The 25,443-nt window shown below is 38.4% G+C and overlaps 1 protein-coding gene across 3 annotated transcripts; it reads right to left on the reverse strand.

Moving 5' to 3' along the window:
* Positions 1-359: 359 nt before the first annotated feature.
* SANBR (SANT and BTB domain regulator of CSR) lies at positions 360-24,037 on the reverse strand. Of its 3 annotated transcripts, XM_069850201.1 has the most exons (21): positions 23,987-24,037; positions 20,609-20,774; positions 18,531-18,717; positions 15,163-15,256; positions 13,850-14,088; positions 12,966-13,024; positions 12,017-12,177; positions 11,306-11,392; positions 11,087-11,197; positions 9,610-9,733; positions 9,261-9,413; positions 8,879-9,024; positions 8,401-8,500; positions 7,288-7,320; positions 5,634-5,733; positions 4,596-4,690; positions 4,440-4,468; positions 4,270-4,343; positions 3,134-3,222; positions 2,689-2,780; positions 360-1,545 (listed from the first exon to the last, which is right to left on the reverse strand). In XM_069850201.1, exons 2-21 carry the CDS (start codon positions 20,756-20,758, stop codon positions 1,509-1,511), a joined length of 2,160 nt encoding a protein of 719 aa, XP_069706302.1. In that variant the 5' UTR covers positions 20,759-20,774; positions 23,987-24,037; the 3' UTR covers positions 360-1,508. The 3 variants fall into 3 exon arrangements, with proteins under 3 accessions (XP_069706302.1, XP_069706303.1, XP_069706304.1); XM_069850202.1 differs by lacking the exons at positions 18,531-18,717; positions 23,987-24,037 and having other exon boundaries at positions 20,609-20,734; XM_069850203.1 differs by lacking the exons at positions 20,609-20,774; positions 23,987-24,037 and having other exon boundaries at positions 15,163-15,252; positions 18,531-18,639.
* Between the last annotated feature and the right edge of the window lie 1,406 nt (positions 24,038-25,443).

Genomic DNA, 25,443 nt, shown 5'->3' on the forward strand with positions numbered 1-25,443 from the left:
GCCTGAGATATTAATGAAGCCTTATTTATTTGATCCAGATTAAAGCACTTCTGAAAAACCACAATTCATGCTTGAAACCAAACCCGTTGAAATCTATGGTCATGCCTGTTGGTTTCATTGGGCTCCAAATTTGCTATCGCATTGGACAAAACACACAATGAACACCACTCTTTGTTTCAATAAAAATCTTCTGCCTTGACAGCAGTATTTTCAAGTATTGCTATCCTAGCCTTCTAACACCTACTGAAGATCCTCAAGAAAGAAGACAAACTAAAAAAGCCTTAATGCAGAAAAGACTGCATTTAAACAATGATCTCCCTCTTCTTAGCCTACCCCACCCTCCCACCCAGGATCTTGTCAACTTGACTCCAAACTCACAATATATTATACAGCTGTGGCCTGGAATAAGCTTTCCCTGAGTGTTCTTTCTACCTGTTTCAAAAAAGTCAGAATGTGTTTACTTTAATTTAGCCATTATTATTGCCATTTTCTTTGCTAATATGCAACTTATTTTCCAGACAAGTTATTTCATTTTCATAGCCCTGGATTTTACATGTAGACAAACTTGTATTCTATTGCTCCAAATACAGAACTTCAAAGTGCATCTGACTTCTAAACAGTGTTATTCAGGCAGGTTTCACAGAGTAACTAGACCTAAAAGATCTGCATGCGCAAATCTTCATAATATTTCATCTCAGGTGAAAGATACATAATTAATAGCATATCTGCTCAGAAATTTAGTGGCATAGCATCATTAAGAGATAGAATGGATTTTCTTCCTAGGATCTGGATAGTAGAAGGGTACAAAACATTGAGTCAGATATGGAATGGGAATGCTTATTCATTTCACATACAAGTAAGGCAAGCACTTCACATGCAAGTTATAATACTGCATCATCATGGCATTGATTATAATCTTTGGAGGTCTAGTCTCTACCTGCTACCCACCTTCAAACCAAGGGGAGTTGTGTGATATACAGAAGGAAGCCTCAGAGCTGCATTAAAATTTTGCTTTAACTAGTTTAAGTCACAGGTCTTTTTATGGACTTTAAATGCAAATCCCCAGAGAACTGACCTAAAATGTACCATTAAATAATACACAATACTCTTAGGCGACTTGTGTTAATGCTGCTGACTGCACTCAGAATTCAGTAGTCTTGCTTTTTCCTTTACAGTATTTCTAGCATACTAAAAGGCATATTTTATCTTCCCCCATAAAGTTAACCTAATAATTTAACTTCATAGATTAATAAAATATTTTCTATGCGACTTAACACAGTGGCCTAAAAAAAGCAATTAAATTTAAGTTTCAGAAATAGTATATTTACAATTAAAATAAGTACAGATCTTACTGGATTTGCATTCATTCATCGCACAAAATAATTTACAAGACTTTAATAAATATGTCACTGGAAAGCTTTCAGAGATGTGCAATCTCCATACATCAGAATGCAGTACAGTTTCAGGAAGCAGTAATGAATTCTGGTAGAAGTGTTTTTCATGAGTCTTTACGTTGGACGGCCTTGACCAAAACGGGATTTTGACCTGGATTAAGAACGCATAAGAAACATATGTACATTAATACTGCTAGAATTTTAAATTATTGTCCAGTCAGCTCTCTAGTCCGCTATCTTTTTGAAGAGAGTGAGGTGGGTACTAGTCTCTTCTCCCAAATAAGACGTGATAGGACAAGAAGAAATGGCTTCAGGTTGCGCCAGGGGAGGCTTACATTGGATATTAGGAAAAATTTCTTTACTGAAAGAGTGGTGAAGCATTGGTGCAGGCTGCCCAAGTAAGCAGTGGAGTCACCGTCCCTGGAGGTATTCAGAAAACATGTAGATGTGGCACTTTGGGTCATGATTTAGTAGGCAGGGTGGTGTTGGGCTGATGGTGGGACTGGATATCTTAAAAGTCTTTTCCAACCTTAATAATTCTGTGAAATTACTTTTGCATTAAGGTGTCTTCTGAGAGAAGGAGAGGGGGGAAAAAAAAAAACCCTCACTCAATCTACTATTGAGAAAGTTGCCTTTCTGCCAGAATACCTGTATCGACAAACTGCATATTCCTACAAAGGTACACAGAGCTGAAAGAATTGTGATATCAAGTACCTTCTTTTGAAACAACTAGTTCTACAGCAAGTCACATACTTTTTTTTGACAGAAATAAGACCTGTGAGAAATTTCTCTGACAACTTATTTGAAGCTTCCAGCCCATCCCTTAAAAGCGGCTCAGCGACTCCATAATAAGCTTCAGCCGGAGAGGCTCACCTGCTGGACAGCCTGTGGCCAGTTCTAGGCTCTGCAGCTGCACACCCTGTGCCATCTTGTCAGTTAATTACTGTTTGATACATTTAAGGCTAGCAGACTAATGGCAGTAAGGTAGGATTTTGGTGTGGGTTTATCTGGTTTTAGAAAGAGGCCAGAGAATAGGTTTGGCTAACACTTTTCCAGTTATCCATAATTCCACAGAAATTTATATTGAGGCAGCAGCCAACTTTCCAATATAGAAGCTATAAAGCTGTTCTTCCAGTATAGGAACAAGCGTTCCATTCTCTTCGCTCTGCTTTCATTTAACAAAGGAAGCTTTCACATCATATACCTGCTGGAAGGAGGCATGTTTTTCTTTAAACAAATCCCACACATCTACAAAATTCACACTCTGCATTTTCCTTTTCTTTTAATATCTTACCTGGCATTCTTCTCAGTGCTGTTTTGTCGTGCATTGACCTGCGCTGAGGCTCTTATCTGAGCTTCAAGTCTAGAATAAATGCCTCCTGCATACTGTAGGCCAGAAAAATGTAAAGGTTTTACATTATTCCAATTCAATCAGTGACTTTTCATAAAAATCACTAATATTCCGCAGAATCTATGGCATACTTTTTTCCATCATCACAACCCAGTACTGAAACCTTTTAAACCCATCCTATTTTCCATGCCCAGTTTTGAAAGGCAGTGAACTTAATATTAAACTATATTCCTCAAAAAATCATGCTTGGAACAAAATGAAGACTGATAAAACTCAGTTCATTAACTAAAGTATCGAATAAATGGTATTTTCATTTATACAATACATTTTTATTACCAAGGCTCCCTTCAATCCCATAAACACTACACCGTGACAGAACAAATCTTACTTCTTTGCTGTCTTTTGACTTGACTCGATCAAGGTCTCCCAGTCTCATTTTTATTAAGTGCCCTGTAATCTCAGACATTCTTCTCTGATCTGTCAGGAATAAGAAAGAATATTTAGAACAGATATTTTCCTTGCCACTGAATACAAAGAGAGAAGAATTAGATGCACACTTTAATGACATTCTATTTGTGAAATTAGCTTTCTTTTCAGCTCTTATAAAAATCTTGAACAACTAAGATCCTAGATCCTGACGCATAATGTAGCTTCAGCAACATTCTTAGATGATACCAGAACTGGCCTGAGGCATTACACTGAGGTTGAAATCTATAGGAATAGTTTTGATGCAGAGGTTTTTGAAACTGCAGAAATGCACAAGAACCTCAGGATAGATTAATAAAGGTGGAACAAAAGAGTATAATTCTGAATATTTTCAGTCAGAAAGACTAGGAAAGAGATATAATTGAGCGTTTAACCTTGTTTATCTGCACAGAAAACAAATGGCATAGGGATGCAGGAAGAATTATTCACATACTTCTAGAGTAATCAGATGACAATTATAACCTCTGTAGGTTATGCACAGACATTCCAAACATTAACCATGCTAACATACACTTACAATGCATTTTTTATTTTTCTCCTGCAAACTTTAAACTCCTTTCCAGTATTTTCCAAGACAGTAAGTCCAATGCTGCCCATTTATTTTTCAATCTGCATGCAAGACTACAATGTATGAATTTTACATGGTGGATTTTCTTTTCCTTTTCCCATCAAGAACATTTTTTTCTCCTGCAGAATACACGAGATTGCTAATAAATGCAAATCAAATCCTAAAGTAACATTTTCGAAGTATTTCCTGGCCATATGAATATCTTCGTACATTTTGGAGAAGTCAGAGATCTCTGTGTACTTTGGATACAGCTGATTACCAACGATTAGCTGAGCTGAAATGCTCTTCCAAATGAGGAGCAACTGTTTAAAAAAATGCCACAAAACCCCCATTGCTATACCTGAAACTAAATTCAACCTAAAGGTTTCTAACTAGCTATATTTTAGGAAATTAGTCATTTCTTATATGAAAGAATATTTCTCTCTGCATAATATTAATTTTATGAAAGCTAAACTCATGCAAGAACGGACCATCTTCTCTTTGAGCATCTTGGTTGAATCTTAGTGATCTGGAGGCATCCCATTTGTTCTGCTGCATACTCACACTGGTTAGAAAAGAAAGATGCACACAGTGTTATCAGTAACAAGTAACAAAAGGGACATACACCAACATGTTCTTGAGGACTTTGAAAATTACTTACATGAATGGAGACGCGTCTCGGGAACTCGACTATCAAAGAAAGAAAACCACATTAACTATGTTTTAAGACCAAGTCCAAAAGTTGAGAGAATCTCAGATTTTTCAACCCAACCAGAGAGGTTGGCTTCACTGGCTTTTTTTTCACCTCTGATTTTACCTTGTCAGATGGCTTCTCCTTTTTCTGAACACTAGGTGAAGAAACTACTTTCATTGGGTGCTTGCGGGATTTCTTTGATTTCTCCTTTCTCCCTGCTAATTGAAGAAATATCTGCTAACACCATCACAGATATCTGTAACTTCTACATATCAACAAAAGACTTCTTTTCCCCTTTATTCCTTTACAAATAGAGCAAATGAGCAGGCTATTTTCCCTTTGTTAGTGTTGAAGGCATGCTAATTCACACAGACAACCCAAATGCTTTTCTATTACACATGCACACAGGAACTCAAGTACATATTTAAAATGCAGAGTGGTTACATATAACTGCACACATTTGCTGTTGTAAAAATAAAAGGAAGTGCACATACAAGCTATATCTTTGACCATACTAATTTAATCAATAAGCTCTGAGTGATATCAGGCCAAAGAAGTCTAAAGTCAAACTACAGAAAGATTTTGGTTTTTTAATGCACTAGTGCACTCCAGTCCCTTTGAGTCAAGACAAAAAGAACAAAGAATGGCCTCTGTTCAAATGGCTGGTTAGTAGGGTGGAAAGGAAAAGCTGCTTTTTGGACTTCCACGTTCCTAAATACCTTATCACATTTAGGAAAAAAAAAGAAAAAAAAAATAAGAAATCTTTTTAGATTATATTGATCTTATCTCCTATGCAGAGCCATGTGCATTAGTCATTTCACTACATAACCAGGAAAAAAAAAAAGCATGCAAAAAAATAGTCCTGTATGTACTGCCTTTTCTTCCAAGGTTTATCTACAATAAACCTCATAAAAGTAATCTGATAGTCTTTCCTGAGGACATCTCAGACACAAGTACTTGCAGCTTTCCTTGTTTGCCAGTGATTTTTGATGGCACTGAGCAGTGGGATAATTGGTACCTAAACACAGAAAAACTAGAAATAAAATGCAAGTAACATTATTTTTTTATTTAAAAAATTCCTAATGCTTAAAAATAACTTTAAAATTCTGGTGCCTTAATTCCCTCTTGAATTCCAAGAAGGATGACTGTAAAGAGTTGTACCTGGTTTCTTGCATACTTCTTCTTCATCCCCCACTTCATCCTCAGTGACCTCTGAGCCAGTGGTATACTCCTCTTCCTCGGATAACAATGACTGCTGTTTCTAATCAAGAGGAGGAGAGTGCCACAGATTGTAAGTGAGGCATAATTCCTTATAATTGATACATTAAATCTGTCTTGAAGGAGCTAACTTCAAATGCAGCTTCATAATTTAGCGACATAGCTGCACATACAGTTAGGCCTGAGAATGATTCTCAAATGTTGACAAAGTAAATTCAAATATTTGCTTAGAATGTTTTGATAAATACTTTTACCTATGTTTCTTCCAAGCGGTCAAGCATTTTAAGAAGTTACACAGAGAGGCTGTAGAACCTCCCACCTTCAGAGATTTAACTGGATATAACCCGAGGAGAGGCGTATAGCTTTGAAGTTGAATTTAGCTTTGAAGTCCTCCTCGCTTTGACAATGGGAGGAAATACATAAAATTACCATCAGAGATCCTTTCCAATCTGCATTATTCTATTATTCGGTGTTTAATATCCCATGTGTTGTTGGCTATGTTATTTTTTCTAAATAGTAAGAAAATTTATGTTATGGTAGCCAATATCTAAGCTAGACACATAATCACAGAATACAGGAAACTACAACTTACAAGTGGTTCTATTGAGGCTTGGTGCATGCTGTAAACTGCCTGGAACTGCCCAGATACTCAGTAATTAAATACCACAAGGTATACATATTGTAGTGTGCTATAAAGACGCAGATTATGTACACCAGAGCTAACTGCATTAATAATTTATTGCAAGTTGGTCTGGAATATCTGATTAGCTTTTTTTTGTGAACTTGTCCCAATACCTAAACTGATATTATTTCCTTCTTTCTCTCGCATGTCATTATAAACTCTGGTCTCCAATATTTCAACAGATGCGGTTACAGTGAATAGTTCCTAACTGATCAGCACAGAATAATGAAAATTTGATGTTTCCATTGTTCAAACATTCACACACATTTTTTAAAGTGATGAAGCTTAACACGGACTGCAAATGTTTAGGAATGATGTTTTTGAAAGGACAGTCTTCCTAGAGCACACTAGGAACATCAGACAGCAACACAAATCCTGAAGACTTATGGGGTAAACTGCTGCTCTCTAGCATTTACATACAAAACCACTAAATTACACGACATTCTATGCTACTGGAAGAACAAGTCCCCCTTCTCTGCATTTGGCTAGGCCCTCAACTCTGATAAAAGTTTTGCAATGAAGGTGCAGCATAACAAAAAAAAAAAAAGACATGAAGCATCTCACGCAAGCCATCAAAGAGACAAACACTCAAAACCTCCAATTTTAATGATTTGCATTTCTGTCAGCCTAATGAACTATTAAGAACTGATACATGCAGTATTGGTCTATTGTTTGTCATCACTTATAATTTTAAGGGAATTTTAAACTTTTATTCAGGCCGAAGTAGTGCTTTGTACATACTTTATACTTTCTTTTAAAAAACTGTTGCCATACTGCAACCTCCAAATTAAAGCGAAAGTAAGAAAATACATTTTCTGCTATATTTATTATAAAATAATACAAAAAATGAAAGGAAGTTCTCTGTCAGTGCAGAAGAGCAAATATTTAAAATTATGAACAAAATATTGTACTAACCAGCTGTAAAGTCCAGTTCTTCAGAGAAAGAAACTGTAGTCGCAAAAAGAGAGAGAAAGGCATATAAGTTAAAGTACGAGTAACTAGAACAACGAAAAATGTAAGTGGAATTCCAAAAAGAGGAGTTGCATGTTATAGTACAACAATTTACACCGGTAACTCCTAAAGGGCCTGTTCCCATCTTTAACTATAAATTTTGGTGGAATGACTAACCTCCAACAGGTTGTAAGCCACTCACCAATTAGAAGCAGTGAATTCAGAGTCATTGTTTTAATATGACTAATCTTAGCACTACAAGTATTTTCTGCAGTCCAGAACAGAGCTGGCAGTTACATACCAGACTGTTATGGAGTTTACATTTAATAGACTCCTGCATTTATCTCTAGAGTGCTTCTAACACTGTTTGAAATTTTCATGGAATCAACAATATTGTGCTGCCATCAGGATCGTTGAGTTACCAGAAGTTCCATGATGAGTGTAGAACTTTAAAAACTTATCTTTGTGTGAAACCTTTCCTTAAACCAGAGGTAGTATTACAGTCTCCTTAAACTTGCCTTAGAAAGTACCTCTGCTGACCTGACACACACACACAGTGACATACATGCATCATAGTTCTAGAAAGTAAAAATTTTCACATTTTGGAGGAAAAAACAAAACAAAACACAACAGAAAAAAACCCAACTAAATCACAATCCAAACTGCTGCTCTTCATTTATGGCCTTGGCAGAACTCACATAGACAAAAACAGAGGCAGACAGAACAAAGGCTGCAATTATTTATGAATTTGCCAAATTATGTATTTTTAAGTATGACTGGATCCTTAAATATCATCAGTTTAACAACAGGGTTGAAAGCACAGACATAAGGAGAATTGCCTCTGATCTACAGGAATATTTTTAGTAGATATAAGTTTTTCCTTTACACCAATCAGATATTTTGTACCCTATGCTGTCCTGCAATGCTCAGCAGTGCACTTCTTCCTCCAACTATCCCATATAGAATCCAATTGATTCTATTTTCATTAGAAGATGACTAATGACTTCTTCAAAGCACCCTTGTAAGAATGCTCATTATCAGAAAAAAGAGGAGGAAAAAAAACCTGTTAGCACTCACAGCATTGATTTCTCCAGTTTTGGGACCCCATGGCGTATTTGGTTCTACAAGCACATCACATTCAATGCCTTCTTCATCACAGAGCCCAATACCAGAATCGCTTAAAAAAAGAGAAAGATGTGAAATGAAAATAAAGTTTTCTATTTCACAGCTTTAGAATCAGTTTCTCTTTACTCATGACTTATCAAGAAAGAAGACAGACCTCCAAGCTGGCCATATAATATTTTGATAACCATCCACTAAAATATGAATATGGGAATGAATGCTTATGGAGGAAGAATGACTAAATGCCTGCTTGAAATGTAAAAGGTAAAAGTACTTGTTCTTCTCTTCCCAATTTCCAATTAAACAATCAAAAATAAGCTGTCTTAAAGAAGTCCTACATCCCATTTTAAAATGGGAGAGAAATCAAATGTAACATGCACACATGTGAAGTGTTAAAGGCTGTTATTTCAGTAACACAATGCAATGTTCTTACCTATTCTCATCCTTAGTGAAGGGAACAACTATAACATCTCTATGATGAAGCAGATCATTCAGTATTTTAGTAGTTTGAGATGGTAAAACATCCCCATCTTCATTTCCTGAAGGTACATTAACCGTGTGATCCCTCACTTTGCATCCCTGTGATATAGATACACAAAAGATCAAATACTGGAGTTAATGGTAAAAACTGATTTCAGTAGATACAATAACAAAAGTTCAGCTTCTGAACTCTTGTGTCCAAAAGTTCTAGCCTCCCTTGGGACACTGTGACAATTTACAATTCTTATTTTGGAAAAGGATCTGTTTTTCAAAACATACTCTTGCCCCCCTGCCATGCATTATGCTCTTTTAAAAGTGAACTAGTATTGAATTACCTTTGGGAGGCTAGTAGGATCAAATCGAAGCACTTTTTGGTTACAACAGGGATATACTCCTGTCCCTGTTGAGCCCAGAGCGCTTGCTACACCTGGATAAAGAACTGGCTGCGAATGGTACTGGCAATGGGAATATTCCGTACACAGGAAAGACTATATTAGAATAAAAAAAGAAAAAGAGACAACAAGAGGTGAGATTACTTATGGATGTTAAAATTTTTGTACTACAAATAATGTATACCAAGCTTTATTGCCACACCCAAACTGCTTTAAGCCCTGCCTCACCCCTCAAAAATCACCCAAGACAAGCCACCTACACACAAACAAGTGAAGGTGAAAATATCCTAACCTGGTTACATTTTGAGCAGGTCAACCAATTGACAGTCCCCCAAAGACGCCAATAAACATCCCGCCAAGATTTCAGTTCCTCGTGAAGGCCAATTAAGTACTCGTGGACTTCCCAAGTTTTGTCTCTGAAAAAAACAAAAGGTCAAGTTGCATAGAGAATCATAACTCCATTTTGATCCTGCCACCAGAAAGGTGAGGTGGAGAAAGAGCTGAACATACGTTCCACTGGTACAAAGCTTACAGAATTGCTCAGAGCAGGAAGGATACAACGTGGGACAACCATTAAATTCAGACCAGGATAGAAGAACCTATATTCTTTCATAACATCTTAAACTTACTAACAAGAAAGAATTACAGCTTGATCCATCTCGAGCTCCATATACTGCACACTTACAAGCAAACATAAAGCCTTTTGGAAATCAGGAGAACCACAAAAAAACACAGGAAAACCCAATACAGAGACTAGAAGAAATCAAAATATGTACGTGCAAACAAGTTCAGTCATTCTGCAGTTTTTTGTTTTTAAAGTAATATGTTGTGCAACAGAAAGGAAGTACTGCCATTCCATCTTATTTATTTAAAAGCCAACATAACATACTTCTATATATGCAACAGCATTTACTCAAGTAAGAATTAAAGTTCGAAAATACAAGACCATGTCTTTTTGATGAATAAATGTATCTGAGACTTCTGGTCTTAAAAATACAGTCTTTGCTCCTATCTAGTGATAAAACTCTAAAGAATTCAACAGAGAATACACAACCTCCACTAGTGCACATTATCTTTAGAAAAATTAGATATTGTTTTTTCACAATTTTAAGCCCTTGCCTGAATAATTTTTTATTCTGTATACATCTAATCTAGACTAAGTGAGCAGTACTTTCAACAGGAGGTTAGTTCTAGGCATCACTAGAGGATCAATAAATATAAGCCTATTTTTAAGTCATTAAAGATAAGCTTGTAGTAGCTCATAAGCCTGAATTCATTAGTGGCCAGCATCACTTTGCCTAAGGAACAGTTAATGGATTGTGTGTAGAAAAGCAGTCACAAGTACCACAAGGCAAACAATCAGAACCCAAACAATCCTCTGTGTAACTTTTAAAACCCTGCACACTTCTATGCTAGGAATTGCATAGCAGCTACATACACTCAGCTTAAGTGAAATAATACAATTAATGAATTTTACATGGCTAATCACCGATAATCCTGATAGCTCAGGACAGGATTGCAAGATTCAGTTCTGTTTAGACATGTAAGCAGAACTTAATCCACATCTTGGAATTACTGGCGGGAGGCCACACTAAAAATGTGTTACTTTGGGAGCTGACACTGAATTGTGTTTTGGTTGTTTTGAACGAAATACTCGGCAATCTGAAATAATCTGATGAGAAAGCTCTCTTTATTTATTTCCCACCATCTTCCTTAAACTGCAGCTGATCATGCAGTGATCTTCATTAAGGATAGAATCCACACACTACCTTATATGAACATATACAATATTCCCATGTTGATCTATGTTGATTTTTCCAGGTACACAAGGAATTCTTCTTTCAGTTTCTTTAGTTAGCAGCTTTTTACATAAACAACACCTAGATTATAAAACAAACAAACAAACAAAAAATATTGGAGTAACAGCAGGGCTTCAAAACACAGAGACTTGTCCTAGCAACTGAAGTAGAACTATAAAAAGACCATACCTGTACAATGTTGCTGCATTTCCTCGAGAATCTGGATTTTGGTACTCTGGATCAAACAGTCTCTCAATCTTCTTGCAGAAAAGTTTACTATTAATGACAGCAACACAGCCTATCAGTTACAAAAAACTGAAAATTGTTTTATGCACTGCAAGACTAACAATAATATTCTAATGATATACAAAGCCACCACATTTCTTTCAGGACCCAGCTTTAAATGTGATTTTCCTTTAAAATAATCTGTTCATATAACTGGTTCCTGACCTGGTCATCTCTTATTTACTCACAGATGTGAGGAAAGAGATCGTTTAATTTTTCACAACTATTTAGCCTTTCAGTGACCCTAAATTCTATGTCTAAACATCAGAGTTCACAGGATGCTGAAGCCAAACCATTCTCTACGAATTAGAAGCATGTCATCACATAACAGGTTCCTTACCCTAATCTTGGCTCCCATGTGAATTCATGAATAATTTGCCCATGTTGCACTCCCTAGTGCTGCCTTTCTTCTTTGCTCATTTCCCATAAAAAACTATTTCCTTTGGCTTATAATTTTAATATAAAATTCTGAATTCACTTCATGATATTCTGTGTTAAAGATACATTACATGAGAATATAAATGGTACGTATCAAATCTCACAGTGTCTTTGCTGTTCTGAAATATGATCTAAAGGCCCTAAGCACTTCAGGAGTGTATTACAGGAAAAAAATACCTCTTGAATTTGTCTCTTTTGTCCTTCAGCTCTTCCACTTCATTGTGCGTGAAGAGATCAGCAATGTGTGTAACAAGATTAGCATTGATACAATTCATGTTACATGGTGTGGCTACGATAGCATTCATATTTTCGTGACAATAATGAATGCATTTTTCTACCTAGGAAAAACAAAATTGTTAGAAATAATGTTGAGGAATTCTAGACCAAGCTATCTCAAAAGATGTACCAATTGATTCAAGGTTTTCATTTTTTAAGCTATGTTGTGTTGGAAAACTATTTCAGTTCAACTTAAAAGTAAAAAATCAAGTCTCAGATTTGTCTAAAGGAGACTCTGAATAGATGTGTCTGAATTAGTTTGTGTTCTCCTCAAAAAGGTTTCTACAGATCAGAAATCTCCTCTGCAAATGTTTTATCTTCAGCAAGTGGTACCTTCCAATTGCTTGTACAAAGAGAACCACGGTACACATTATCCATAGTATTGCCTGGATCTCAACTTCAACAGCTACATTTACATTTAACTGTGGGTCACCCCAATGGCAGAACTTTTGACAAACACGTTAACAAACAAGCCAGAAGATATTACTTATACAGAGCTGCAGAATTAGATCCTAATCTGTGTAAAAAGGCTAGAAAACAAAGGTATTCCTTGATTTAATGATCTTTTTAGACAAGACTTCTCAGAAGTCAGATACTGAAGTTACTCTAAATCTTGGCAAATCCAAGATGCCACTAACATATTTAGAAACAACCCATTCTAAGTTTTCTTGCACTGAGATTCTGCAAGTTATTAGACTACTGCATTGAGTAAGAAAGGTGACAAAAACCTCAAAACATTCTCCTTGCAACATCTGCTTACATAACAGCCAAAGTCAAACAAACAAGCTGTTGGACATGTGGTGATTAACTGTGCCCTTATGACAAAGAATCTTTCTTTCTTAATACTTACTAATGAATCCATCTTCAAAAACTCAGAAGAAATAAGAATTGATATGACATTTGACGGTTCTAAAAGGCAACAAAGAAAAGGTAGGGTTTTTTACATTAATTCCTCTGATAATATTTCAAACAGATACTAAATAAGAGGGAGGGATGTGGTATGAAATTATTTTAGCAATTAACCTGTCATTCTTCCAATACGAAGAGCATTTTCCATCTTAAGCTATCATTAGGGGGTCAGCGTACAACTATTACAAACTGGAATTTATAAAAACTGGAAAAGATGGCTTCACAGGGATACAATGACTGAACAATTACACAAGATTAATATTCATCTGTAGCTATCACACTCAGCTGAGATTTTTCCTTCATGTAACCTTTGCGTTGCAAATAACTATTCTTTTGGCTTGTTTCTATTTAAAAATGGTAGCAAATGCTCATAAAAAGATTAAAAACTTGCCTCAAATTCATAAAGGCAGAAGTTCTTCCACCATTGCATCAGGCTGCATTGAAATCTTAGAAAATATTGCAGTTGTACCAATGGAAAGCAGAGGGGCAACAAAACAAAACCCAATAATCGTCAGCAATTTAAAACTGCCACTTTGTTCTTGTTCAGAAGAGATCCAAAGAATCATAACTAAAAACATCAGATCCCAAAATATATCACACCATTTTCAGCTATCAGGATGTCTCCTCAAAGCTGTCAGTGCTGGCAAATCAGAGACATCAGTTACAATGACAACAGGACCTGTGTTGCAACACTTTTCTAACAACCGACAAGCTTCAGTGCAACAGCTAGAAACAGAGATTGGAGCTGAACTGTATCAATATTATCCCCCCAGTAGTATAGGACATAAAGAACCTACAACAAATTATCTACGTGTTTTCTTTTACCTAAAATGGGCATTTCATTAGCTTCAGAACCTTTACTGTTCCTTTTAACATATCTTATTAGCCAGTCAAAGATGTGAACGTCGCAGTGCACTGAAATGTCCACCTCTTCCCAGCGCTGGGCATCCACTGACAGATATTCAGCGAAGTATTTCATTTCTGAAATCAAAAGGTCTCGAGGACACACAAAATCTTCTTTGAGGTTTTTTGCTTCATCGCACACATGGATCACCATATTTGGCCTTAAGAAAACAAGCCATAAGCCACATTAAGACAGTAAGCCAATTAGAACACCAAAACCGATCAACAAAGATCTCATCTCCAAATCTGGATTGCACATTGCAACAGTGACATCGCTAATACTTTTTTTAAAAGAAGGAAAACAAATTGCAGTTATTATAATTTAATAATAATGTAATTATTAACAACAACTATTAATAGAAAACATTATCAAACAGCATTGTTAAGTGAAGAACACAAATGCACATCCTCTGACACATAATCAATGCAACTTAATTGCTAAGTTCAGGGATTGGAGAAAAAATTTCTAGCTCCAGTTCCCAATTTTGTCTCCAGTTTGTTACGGGACACTACCTGAATTACATTGAGAACTTATTTGTCCTACTTTTTTAATTTTCTTGAAAAAATAGGTAGATATATACACCTAAGTTACTGAGGCACCAAGGACAGTAACAGTACAGAATAGCAATTTTCATCTGTGGAACTGAAAACTGTTTTATTGTAGACTAAACAGTTTATTTCTTAAGAAAAGGTCAAAATTAGAATCAATAAGTGCTACCTCTACCTAAAGACGTTTACCATTAGGTTTCAAACAAATACATCATATTGTTCTACATCTGTACAGTAAGGAGAACAGTCACATGCATGGCTATTTGGATTCATAGTAAATTTTTCATCTGCGCTTTTCGTTTACAGCTTTCTTTTCCTGCTTTAACATAGGACAAATCCATGCTCTCAGAACATAATTTTTTTTTAAATGAAATATTATCAAGCACTGATAACGTTTCATTCCTTTTTTAGAATTAGGTTATGTCTCCCAGTCTCACCACAGGAATGATCAATCACTCATTATGGACAGATTTATAAATAAGCTATCCCTGTAGCACATAAGAAATTCTCAAACCAATCCCCCTAGTGTTTCTGTAGCAATGTAAGGTTTCAGATTTTCTTACAGCATTTATTAGGATGTTTTTAACTGGGGTTTTTTCTGTCAGTAGAAAAGTATGTGCAATTTAGATCTCCTTACATCAGCCCCATAATTCCCCTAGATAACAAATACACAAAGGTCTTCTTACCCCTGGCTTTCATCAGTGCTTTCTCCACCTTTATGCACAGGATCTTTCTGAGGTTCTGAAGAACAATTCTTGGTGGAGGTTGTGCCGGGCCTTCCTTAAATGTAAGGAAAAGAGGCTGCATTAGAACAAAAATGCCTGACCTTCTGCTCTTCAGCATCTTGAAAAGACAGCTGAAGTGCAGCTCTCATGGCAGTGCAATGTCACACAACTACCAAGAAATCAGCACTGTCACAAGGGCTAACAGACATTCCAAATTCCTGCTCTGAATGTCATGCACTGGAAACTCAGACCAGCAGCACTGCTGGGTTGCCCAGGTACTTGGCTGCAAACCCAGATCAGTCTTGTCTCAATATAGAGCAGTAAGATTCACGCAGTATCTTCTGTACTTCCTTCTGGAAATGCAATCCATTCCTTTAGCTCTCCTTGTCCATCTTGTGGAATGTGGGTCTTAAGACTGTCAAATCAAGATCTCTGTTCTCAGGAAACTTTGCTGCCAGGTTATAAAATCTTGAGACTAACTCGGCTTCTTTCCCATAATTTCTTAGCTTTAGAAATAAGTTGCTTCCAAACAGAAGTGCAGCAGTTTCTTAGGATATGTTTTTGCCAAGTTTATCGAAAACATGGCTTAAAGCAGCAGATAGTATAAACCAATGATCAAGGAAAGCAGATCATGAAATCTGTCTAGTCATAGAACTACATCACCCAGTTTATTCTAGAAATAAAGGGCAGCTGCACTTCAGCTCAAAAACAGCACAAAATCCAGTGAACTCCAGGAGGTGTAGTCACCAAATCCAACGATTTCTGGATGAAGGGTTAAGACAACCCCAGCATTCAGACATTTAATAAACTTTTCTGACTGTGATGAATGGAAAGCTGCAAACTGAAACTTCAGTAATCTTGCTTATAATTCAGAACGATTATTATCGTCTTTAAATAACAGAAGGGCATGTGTCTGTCTTCCACTGACGAAAACTCGTAAGTTCATGACTTTCCATGATTACTCCCTACTTTCAGATTTCTAGGAAAAGAGTTCCAGAAACATCATCTCTCACATGTTATCTAAGAGGCTGTACTCTTCTGAAGGCTACTAAGATAGACCTTTTCATGCTATGGCTAACTAACTACAGCAGACTACACCAAATACGATCTGGAAGGTCTGCGCAGCTCAGAGTACAGTAGTTATGCCCATCAGGAATGACAAGTTATCACAGCAGAGGCAGACTAAACAAAACTTTCTCCAGAGATATAACCTAAAGCCTTGTACAGTTAAGCCTCAGTAAGGCCACAATTGGGGGATACAGTTAATAAAAGGGGAAGATTTACTAGACCGACCCCAGTAAAACCTTGGAAGGGGCTGGGTCAGTCACAGCCTTCTGGGCAGCCTTCAGAGGCAGAGAACCCATGCTAGCATTACAAAAGCCAAGGTGAGAGCCTTACATTTTGAACACAAGGCGAGATGAGTATTTCAAAGAACAAGCCTGGGGGAAAAAAGTGACATGGAAGAGCTCTATCTGCAAATATCAAGAAGTTTATTTTGAACACAATGAAGTTATTTAGGAAATACACAACACAGATATATTATCAGGGATGTCTAAACTTCACCACATATTTCTTCCTATCTGGTTTTTTTCCTTCCCCCAAAGCTTATAGCTTGACTTCTGAAAGTTAGCAATAAATACTTAGGGTAAAAGGCTACCCTATATGCTTGCTTACTGCCATAATATGCATTCAGAGAGACTTTAGCAGTTTGCCTTATAATTAGCATGTAATAAATGACCTTTTATAACTCAGCCAAAACTAGAATACAGCTCAAAATTAATTTGGTCTCATTGCTTTTCCTTGCTATTAATCAAGCCTACAATTACATCCAAATGGGCCCAAAATTCTTGAGCCTAATGATAAGCAGATGTGAATAAATCAACTAGGAAGTAATTAATTTAACAAAAAATATTTACAAATAGGCTTTTGTCAAATCTTCAATTCTAAAATAGACAAGCATCTCACAAACACCATGAATGTAGTTCACTCCAGTCTGAGAAAAAGATTAATTATCCTAATTTCATAGCAGCAACTACATTTAAACAGGGAAAAATATTATCCAAAGTTGCAAAGAAAACAGAGAAAAATATCAAGCTAGGATCTTGCAGTAGGAAACATTAGTGTACTTAACTGCATTAATACTTAGTACATGCATTACACAGTTAAAAAGAAAACATGCACTAATTGTCTGAAGAGTTCTATAAGCATAGTTAGCTTGTTAAATGCTTACTGGGAAGCTACTAATCTTTCAAGTAGCCACCTGCGGGTGCAAGAAGCACTGATTCCACATCATATATGTAACAAGTACATAACTGGTGATTGGAAACATTTTCAGTCTACATACCTCAAATACAGTGTTCAAATATCATCTTTTGATTAGAGTTACTAAAACATTTCATTCATTCTACAGCAAAGGTCAAACAACTGTTTTGATTTTGCAAAAAAAAAACAGTGACCAGAAAGCTGCAGCACTGTGAAGGACATTATTACACAGAACATTTTGTTTAAAGAGTGTGTTGTCTTCTTGATTTTTAACTCAGAAATTGTTTACTCATTACTGAAGCAAATTTTTCATGTAGCACATTTACCAAGTTCTGCAAGATGCTGAAAACATCTTAGATTACAATGAAAATCAGAGAATAACTATCATACAGTCAATTATAATTTCTTACAAGAGAAGCACTTAAGGAAATAAGGAAATATTAACAATATTTCATTGTGTTATAATTGAAATACAACTGTTAGGACTGATCCTCTTCTTTTAAATTATTACTGTGACACATAATTGACCAAGACATGTCATATGCCACAGCAAGACTGTCTTGCATCAAAAAGTAGCTAGACTATGCTCCAACACTTACATAGCCATCTCACCACCAAGCAGCATGGCAAATATGGGGCTTTTTGCTGGAGAGAAGGGTCTAATCTCAAGGGATCACCTTCTCGGCTTTCTGCAGCTTTACTATGCAAAACTTTCTAGTTATTTTAATAACACAGCTTAACATGATTGCAGATGGCTGGAGGTTTAACAGCACAGCACTGGGGATACAAAACAGGAGAATAATTCCTCTCCCAACCAAAAACTCCAAAACAAAGGATTTAGTGTAAGGATTTTGTCTTTTGGGAGGACGAGCTATTAAAAACACCCAAATGCTGATTCTTAATCTAAATTAACTGAAAGTGATTTTGTGTATGCATTATATTTATACTCAACTATTTTAGAGATGAACAGGTACTAGTCCTGGGTGGACTTATCACTCAGGACAGAAAAGCATGCACATACTGGTTACAGTAAAATCCAATGTATTTCAGAATGACTAAAAACATACCAGTTATAGTAATGGAATCCTGCCCAATAGCAGGCTCCTGAAACTCTGTCTGTGTATCGAGCAAGGAGGATTTGATGTACGTAGCTAAAGATTCCACAGGACTCCCACCAGCAGCCATCAGGGGATTATAATGGTTGTCAACAGGTGAACTTCCACTGCTTTTTAGCTCATCAAACCTTTTTGCACACTGTCACAAGATTAAATGATAGGACAATGAAGCAGTAGCTTTCAGTACATTTTTAATAGCTATAATTTGAGACAGATATTGTATTTCATGATATCTCGTGCATGCAAACAGTTACTGATACTAAACTTATCATGCTTCCTATATAGCCAAGCGGTGTCAGGAAAGTACATAAATATACAGTAAAACAAGTAAGATTTACCACAATTTAACACTAACAGAAAGAGGAAAAAAATAAGATGGAACATTTCAACCTTTATTTCCTTAAAATCTGTGATTTTAAGCCTTATCTTCAGAAGAGAAAGTTATGGGGAAGGTCTAAGTTACCTGTAACTAGTTGTTTTACCATAAACATTCCCAGATATTACTACAAGTAGCTATAGAAATGGGTTCACAATCATTATTCTTTTACTTTATGACTTCCATTCTGATCTGGACAAAAGGGACTGGTAGTTTCCACTGCAGTTCTATTAACTTTTCATTCCATGTTTTGATGAGCTAGGCAGTCTTTCAATTTTGCAAATTTGTATTCATTCAATGATATTGCAGATTTGGTTCAGCAGAATCCTGAGCACAAGTAATTTACACACACAAGCAAATCTAATTTTACAGATGATCCTCCTGTGAGACAGCTCCTCAGGCTCCATTCAAACAGCTGGTTTTATTTATTTATTTTGGACTGAACTAACTAATGTTGCTGTGAGCTCTCTGCCCCCTTGGGAGAGGAGCACACAGTGACACCGTTCTGATATTAATGTAGCGTCTCAAATCTGTAGACACCAGTCTACTATACACAACTGTACATGAAAGCACAGCTATACATTTACTTAACCACCTCAAACAGGGACTCCACATATTTGAGACACTTTATTCTTCTACATCAGACATGGACTAATCAATCGTATTATCTTAATACAAGAAGAGAGCTCACCAACACATTTACACTTGTTTTATTTGCTTAATGTGCATGGTATTGTCTGCAAACTGAAACTGAACAGTAGAGGACCCCCCCCAAGCACTCTGCCAAATACTTGGAATGCAGTAACATTCCGCATAAGCTGCTACTCTCACTCATTCACTTTTAATGTTCTAAATACAAGGTTACAGTGATGCCCAACAGCAACACTATAAATGTGGGCTGACGCATTTGATTAAGTTTGCAAGAAAATAAAGACAGTTGACTTGTTTTTTTCCAGCTTGGCTAAATTACAAGGGCAAAAGACATTTTCATCTTTTAGCTTATTTCCCTCAGAACTGAAGAATTCAAAATGATCATTAACTAAAGTAAGCATTTGACCAGGAACTTCAGTAATCCAGAAAGATTAAGTATATAGAGGTACTAAGTTATTCCAGCTCTATTCCAACCAAAGAAAGAAAAACCCACATCTTGTAGGACCAAGCAAGAGGCAACTTGCGCTCTTGAATACCTATGGAGATCTGTGAATCACACTTTCTAAGAATTATAATGACAAGCACAGAAAGTTACAAGGTTAGTAGTAAGTATATTTCCATCTACATGAGGTTAGTGGGTACTGCCACATCCTTCCCATGAAAATCTTTGCTATGCAATTTGAAATACATTAGCACAACTACTTTTCTTTTATTCCACTCCCCAGTGATTTTCTTTTACTCTCCAGTGATTTTTGTTCTCATTCTATATCAGTTCTAATTAAATAAATGACAGAATGTATTTCAATATTCAGGTTTTGTAGAAACAATTTTTTTTAATCTACTACTGCTCATTGAATATTTTTGATTCTTTAGGTATAAAATATTTCAGTGAGAAAAAAAATCTTTAATGTCAATTTCCCAATTTCCCTCCCTTCCCCAAAGACGTTTTCTTCTTCATAAAGTACTGCTTAAAGTACACAAATTCTTTTACTAATAAATTCACCTCTTTGGATGTATATCCTGGAACTAGCCTTGCCACACTGTCCCAGTTGATAGGCTGAGGAACACCAATTAGGGAACACAGGATCATATCCAAAACTGTTTGATTGTTGTCATACGGAAAGTTATTGTTTTCTGAAACTCCACGACTCATCTTTGGCTACTTAAGCCTAGAAGAGAAAACGTTATTAACAAGTCTTAATGCATAGTTTGCTAAAGCTTGATCTACGTTAACAGCAGCACTGCACAAGTTACTACAGGAAATGTTTACCATAGCGTTCAGTCAAGTACTGATTCTTTATTTGACAAAACTTACGTATTCACATCTGCATCCTTAAATCAACAGTGGGGGGCAGGGGAGAGAAGTACAAACAAAACCTCAATCCAACTCAACAGCAGCAGGCACTACACAACATTCCTAGGGCTGTCCGATTCCAGGTGAGATTCACACCACTGATCCCCCCCAACGCAAAAAAAGGCCTCTCGCAGTCTAAGAATAAACAGCCTAAACAATGCAAGGACATTTTATTTTAAATTTACTTACATTCAAACACACTGGTCTGTTCTGCCAAACTTTCTATTGCTCAGCTTTGGTCTCCTCTTGCTCTGCGTTTGTTTTGCACACCTGACTTCCATTACACAGAAGCCGACACAGGGTACCCAGCTAAGGGCAATCAATAATACTTTGGAGTCACGAAAGATAACACCTGGATGTTTTTCAGCTCATCCTGAAGACCTGACTTTTGAGATGTCCTCCTAACTCCTTATTAGCTGGGATTATCAGGGACAAGAAACCTAGTTCCTCCAACACGAACACCAGAACAAGGACAACAGTGAACACTTTAAAAATGCAGTTCTCCTAATTGGAAAAAAAAGTGTTATATTTAGGGTTGTTTCCCTCCTCCCTCCAATGAATTTTATGTATAGCATCAAGGAAGCCAGTAGAAGTTCAAAGTATCATTCTAGCACTTGCTGGGAGAAAACTACAGGTATTAACCAAGACTTCCTATTCAAGTAACGCACAGCCAAAAAGCTTAGAAAGGACTCTTATTTGGAAAGCACTTTGGCTCTTTCCTAAAGTACCTTAAAAGGATCACATAAATAACAGAACTTAAAAGTCACATACAGAATTGTGACTTACAAAGGAAGGATTATAGAGAATTTCAGAGAAAATACACTTAGATGGTAGCAGATTTAATTGACCACTTGTTACTAAAAGTATAAAACATGTAGATGTTTCTTTTGCATCACTCTCAGCTAAAAGAAGAGATGCTTAAAACATACAAAATAGCACTGGTTTTGTTTCTGACTACAAACTATTGCAGGACATTTTTGTTTGGTTGGTTTGTTGGTAGAAACAGAAATCACAACAGCAGGTAACTACAAGCTTTCAGCCCCTCAAAAAAGCAGCTGAGTAAAACCATCAGAAAGAAAAAAAAAACAGAACTCACCAATATAATTCTTTGGGTTTCATATATTCATAACATTAAAAAAAAAAGCCACAAAAAATCTCCAAAACACAGAAGCCCAATATAAGAAGTCATACCATTTTAGCAATTCTGTCTAAATGAAATCTATTAAAACTGGCTATTTGACTTGCTTTGCAAAGGATAAAAATCCCTCACAGAGAAAAAGCCCAAACTTTCCAACCAAGACAGATACCAGTAAAGGTAAAGGAAGATCAGTCGCTACTGTCACCGAGTCTTTAAACCTCATCCTGACAGAACTATCAAGTGGTGTCACTGTGGTAATTCTATGGTGCAGACTCCTCCCTCTCAGTGCACAGGCGGATGTCAGTATCGATTATATCTAACCCACCGAATATCTCCCATATCTGCTGCTATGAAGAGAAGTAACTGAGCCGGAACAGGTCAGCACCAGGAGCAAATCTGAACAGTTATAAAATATGAAACTGAGCTCCTATGCTAACTTGTACATAAGTAGCACTTGCTTTAAAAATGTTTGAATGAGATGAATAAATGATGGAGTATTAGAATTCACTGGTCTTGAGGCATAAAAAACAATTAATGTAAAAATATGAGCAATGTCAATATTCCACAAATCACCATTTTGAGGACTAGTTCTACGATATCGTTAATTGAAGAAAGACAGTTACTTCACAATAGTTAAGAGTCTATAATTTAAAGGAAAAAATGCTGACAAAGCACTCAAACATAAAATAACAAGTCTACGTACACACCATTGCTACCGAAGACAAAGCAACCGGACCGTGAAGGGATGACAGGTACTCTAAAATGGAATGACATGTTCAGAGGGCTCAAATATTTTTTATCTACTTATTCTATACATTAAAATGTATGGCTGCCCAGGGAGGAGGTTGAGTCACCTTCCCTGGAGGTGTTTAAGGCACGGGTGGACGAAGTGCTAAGGGACATGGTTTAGTGTTTGATAGGAATGGTTGGACTCGATGATCCAGTGGGTCTCTTCCAACCTGGTGATTCTGTGATTCGATGATTCTATGAAATTCAGATTTATATATGTTTATTCCTACAAAGATAAATGAAAGAGCACACTTAACTGCAAGCATACAGAAGTAAGCGTTTTTATTTCTGTTCTGGAAAGAGCACGGGACTCCTCTTTCTGGCTTTATACAAGACGTTTAACATTGGTGCCTTTGTCCTTCAGGAAATCCTATCATTAGTATAATTAAAGACACACGCAAGGTTTTCTCTCATGCAAGAATGCTGCACTCCATAGCAGCGACATAGAGCCTGTAATAATCACAGTGTTGAAAGAGAGAAGGCGACTCTACAGATTCTCCCCAGTTTGTTACAGCACTAAAAGCTCAAGTTAACCCTCTCCTCAGCTACAGAAACTGGAGGGGAAAAAAAAAGTTTCTGCATTGCTTAGTCCTGACCCACCCATTCCATACACACAATAGAAAGATACGTGACAGCAGGGGGGTTTGTTACGACTTAGAATTAGAAAGCGGTGCAAGAGATTCCCAACACTGGAATATTTCATAAAACTGATATGATTTAAAGAGTTAATTCATTATGCAGGGAGCCGATTTACGTTACCTCATTCAAGACCGATTTCTCCCTTTTTCATTCAAAGCCTAGAGCCGATCTAGCAGAGCAGGATTCCCGCCCCCCGCAGGTGAGGGCTGGGCACGAGGTGTCACGCAGAACCCTTGGATGCAACAAAGTGATGGGGCGGGATGAGGGGGGAGGGGACACAAACAACCGCAACTTTCGCGGCGATTTGCCCGCGTGCCAGTCAAAATGAAAAAAAAAAAACCAAAAAACAAAGCCGCGTTCAGGTAAAGAAATCCAGCCCGGTCCCAGCTTTGGGGGCGAGGCGGCGCGGGGCTCCCCGGGCACCGCTCCCCGCGGAGCGGCGGGGACGGCAGCGCGGTTACCTGGCGGGTCCCAGGCGCGGGGTCGGCGGGCGGAGCGGCGGCCGGGCGGGGCGGGGCCGGGTCTCGGAACCGGGACCGGGACTGCTGCCGGTCGTCCCCGCACAGCGCGCTCGAAGCGCGGGAGCCCTCGCGCACGGGCGCCGCCCGGCCACGCCCCCCGGGGAGGTGCCGGCCAATCAGCGCCGGGCGGCTGCCGAGGCCACGCCCCCTCCCGCCGCGGGCAGCCAATGGGATGGCCGGGAGCGGAGGGGGCGGGGCCGCGCGCGTTGTGCCGCGGCGCCCTTGGCCGGCCCCGCCTTGTCGCAGTGCAGCGGCGGCGGCGCCACCCCCCCGCCTCTCTGCCCCCCCGGCCCCTCCCGCCCGGCGTCCGGTAGCCATAGCAACGCGCCACGCCGCGTGGGGCGGCCTCTCCCCGCCCCCACGTGACGCAGCCCGGCGTCCGCCCGCTTAGGGGGGGAGGCGTGACGTCACGCGCCTGGCGTCGCGCCTCGCGCTCAGCAGCGGCAGTGACGTCACAGCGAGCCTTCCCCGAGCCCGGACAGCGGGATCCAGCGCGGCCTCAGCAAGCTCGGAGGCGACACCGAGCTGAGCGGGGCAGTGTCACAGTGGAAGGACTGGATGTCATCCAGAGGGACCTGGACGTGCTGGAGAAGTGGGCCTGTCAGAACCTCATGGGGTTCAACGAGGCCAAGGGCAAGGGCCTACACCTGCTTTGAGGCAATCCCTGGTTTCAGTACAGGATGGGATGATGTGGTGGAGAGCTGCCCTGCAGAGAAGAACTTGGGGTGCCGGTCGATGAGAAGCTCAATGTGAGCCAGCAATGTGCGCTTGCAACCCAGAAGGCCAACCCTATCCTGCGCTCCATCAAAAGAAGCGTGGCCAGCAGGTCAAGGGAGGTCATTCTGCCCCTCTACTTGCTCTCTTGAGACTCACCTGGAATACTTATGAGACTCCACCTAGAGTATTGTGTCCATTTCTGGAATCCTCAACATAAGAAGGATATGGAGCTATTGGAACAGCTCCAGAGGAGGGCTACAAGGATGATCAGAGGGCTGGAGCACCTCCACTATGAGGACAGGCTGAGACAGTTGGGGTTGTTCACCCTGGAGAAGGGAAGGCTCTAAGGACATCTTATAATGATCTTCCAATATCCAAAGTGGTCCTGCAAGAAAGGTGGGGAGGGACTTTGTACAAAGGCTTGTAGTTATAGGACTAGGGCAATGGGTATAAACTGAAGAGGGGCGGATTTAGACTAAACATAAGGAAGAATTTCTTCACCATGAGAGCGGTGAGGCACTGGCACAGGTTGCCCAGGAAAGCTGTGGCTGCCCCATCCCTGGAAGTGTCCAAGGCCAGGTTGGATGGGGCCCTGGGCAGCCTGGTCTGGTGGAATGTGTCCTTGCCCATGGCAGGGGGGTTGGAATTAGATGATCTTTAGATGTCCCTTCCAACCCAAA

The sequence above is a fragment of the Phaenicophaeus curvirostris genome, chromosome 2, assembly GCF_032191515.1.
Source record: "Phaenicophaeus curvirostris isolate KB17595 chromosome 2, BPBGC_Pcur_1.0, whole genome shotgun sequence".
NCBI lineage: Eukaryota > Metazoa > Chordata > Aves > Cuculiformes > Cuculidae > Phaenicophaeus > Phaenicophaeus curvirostris.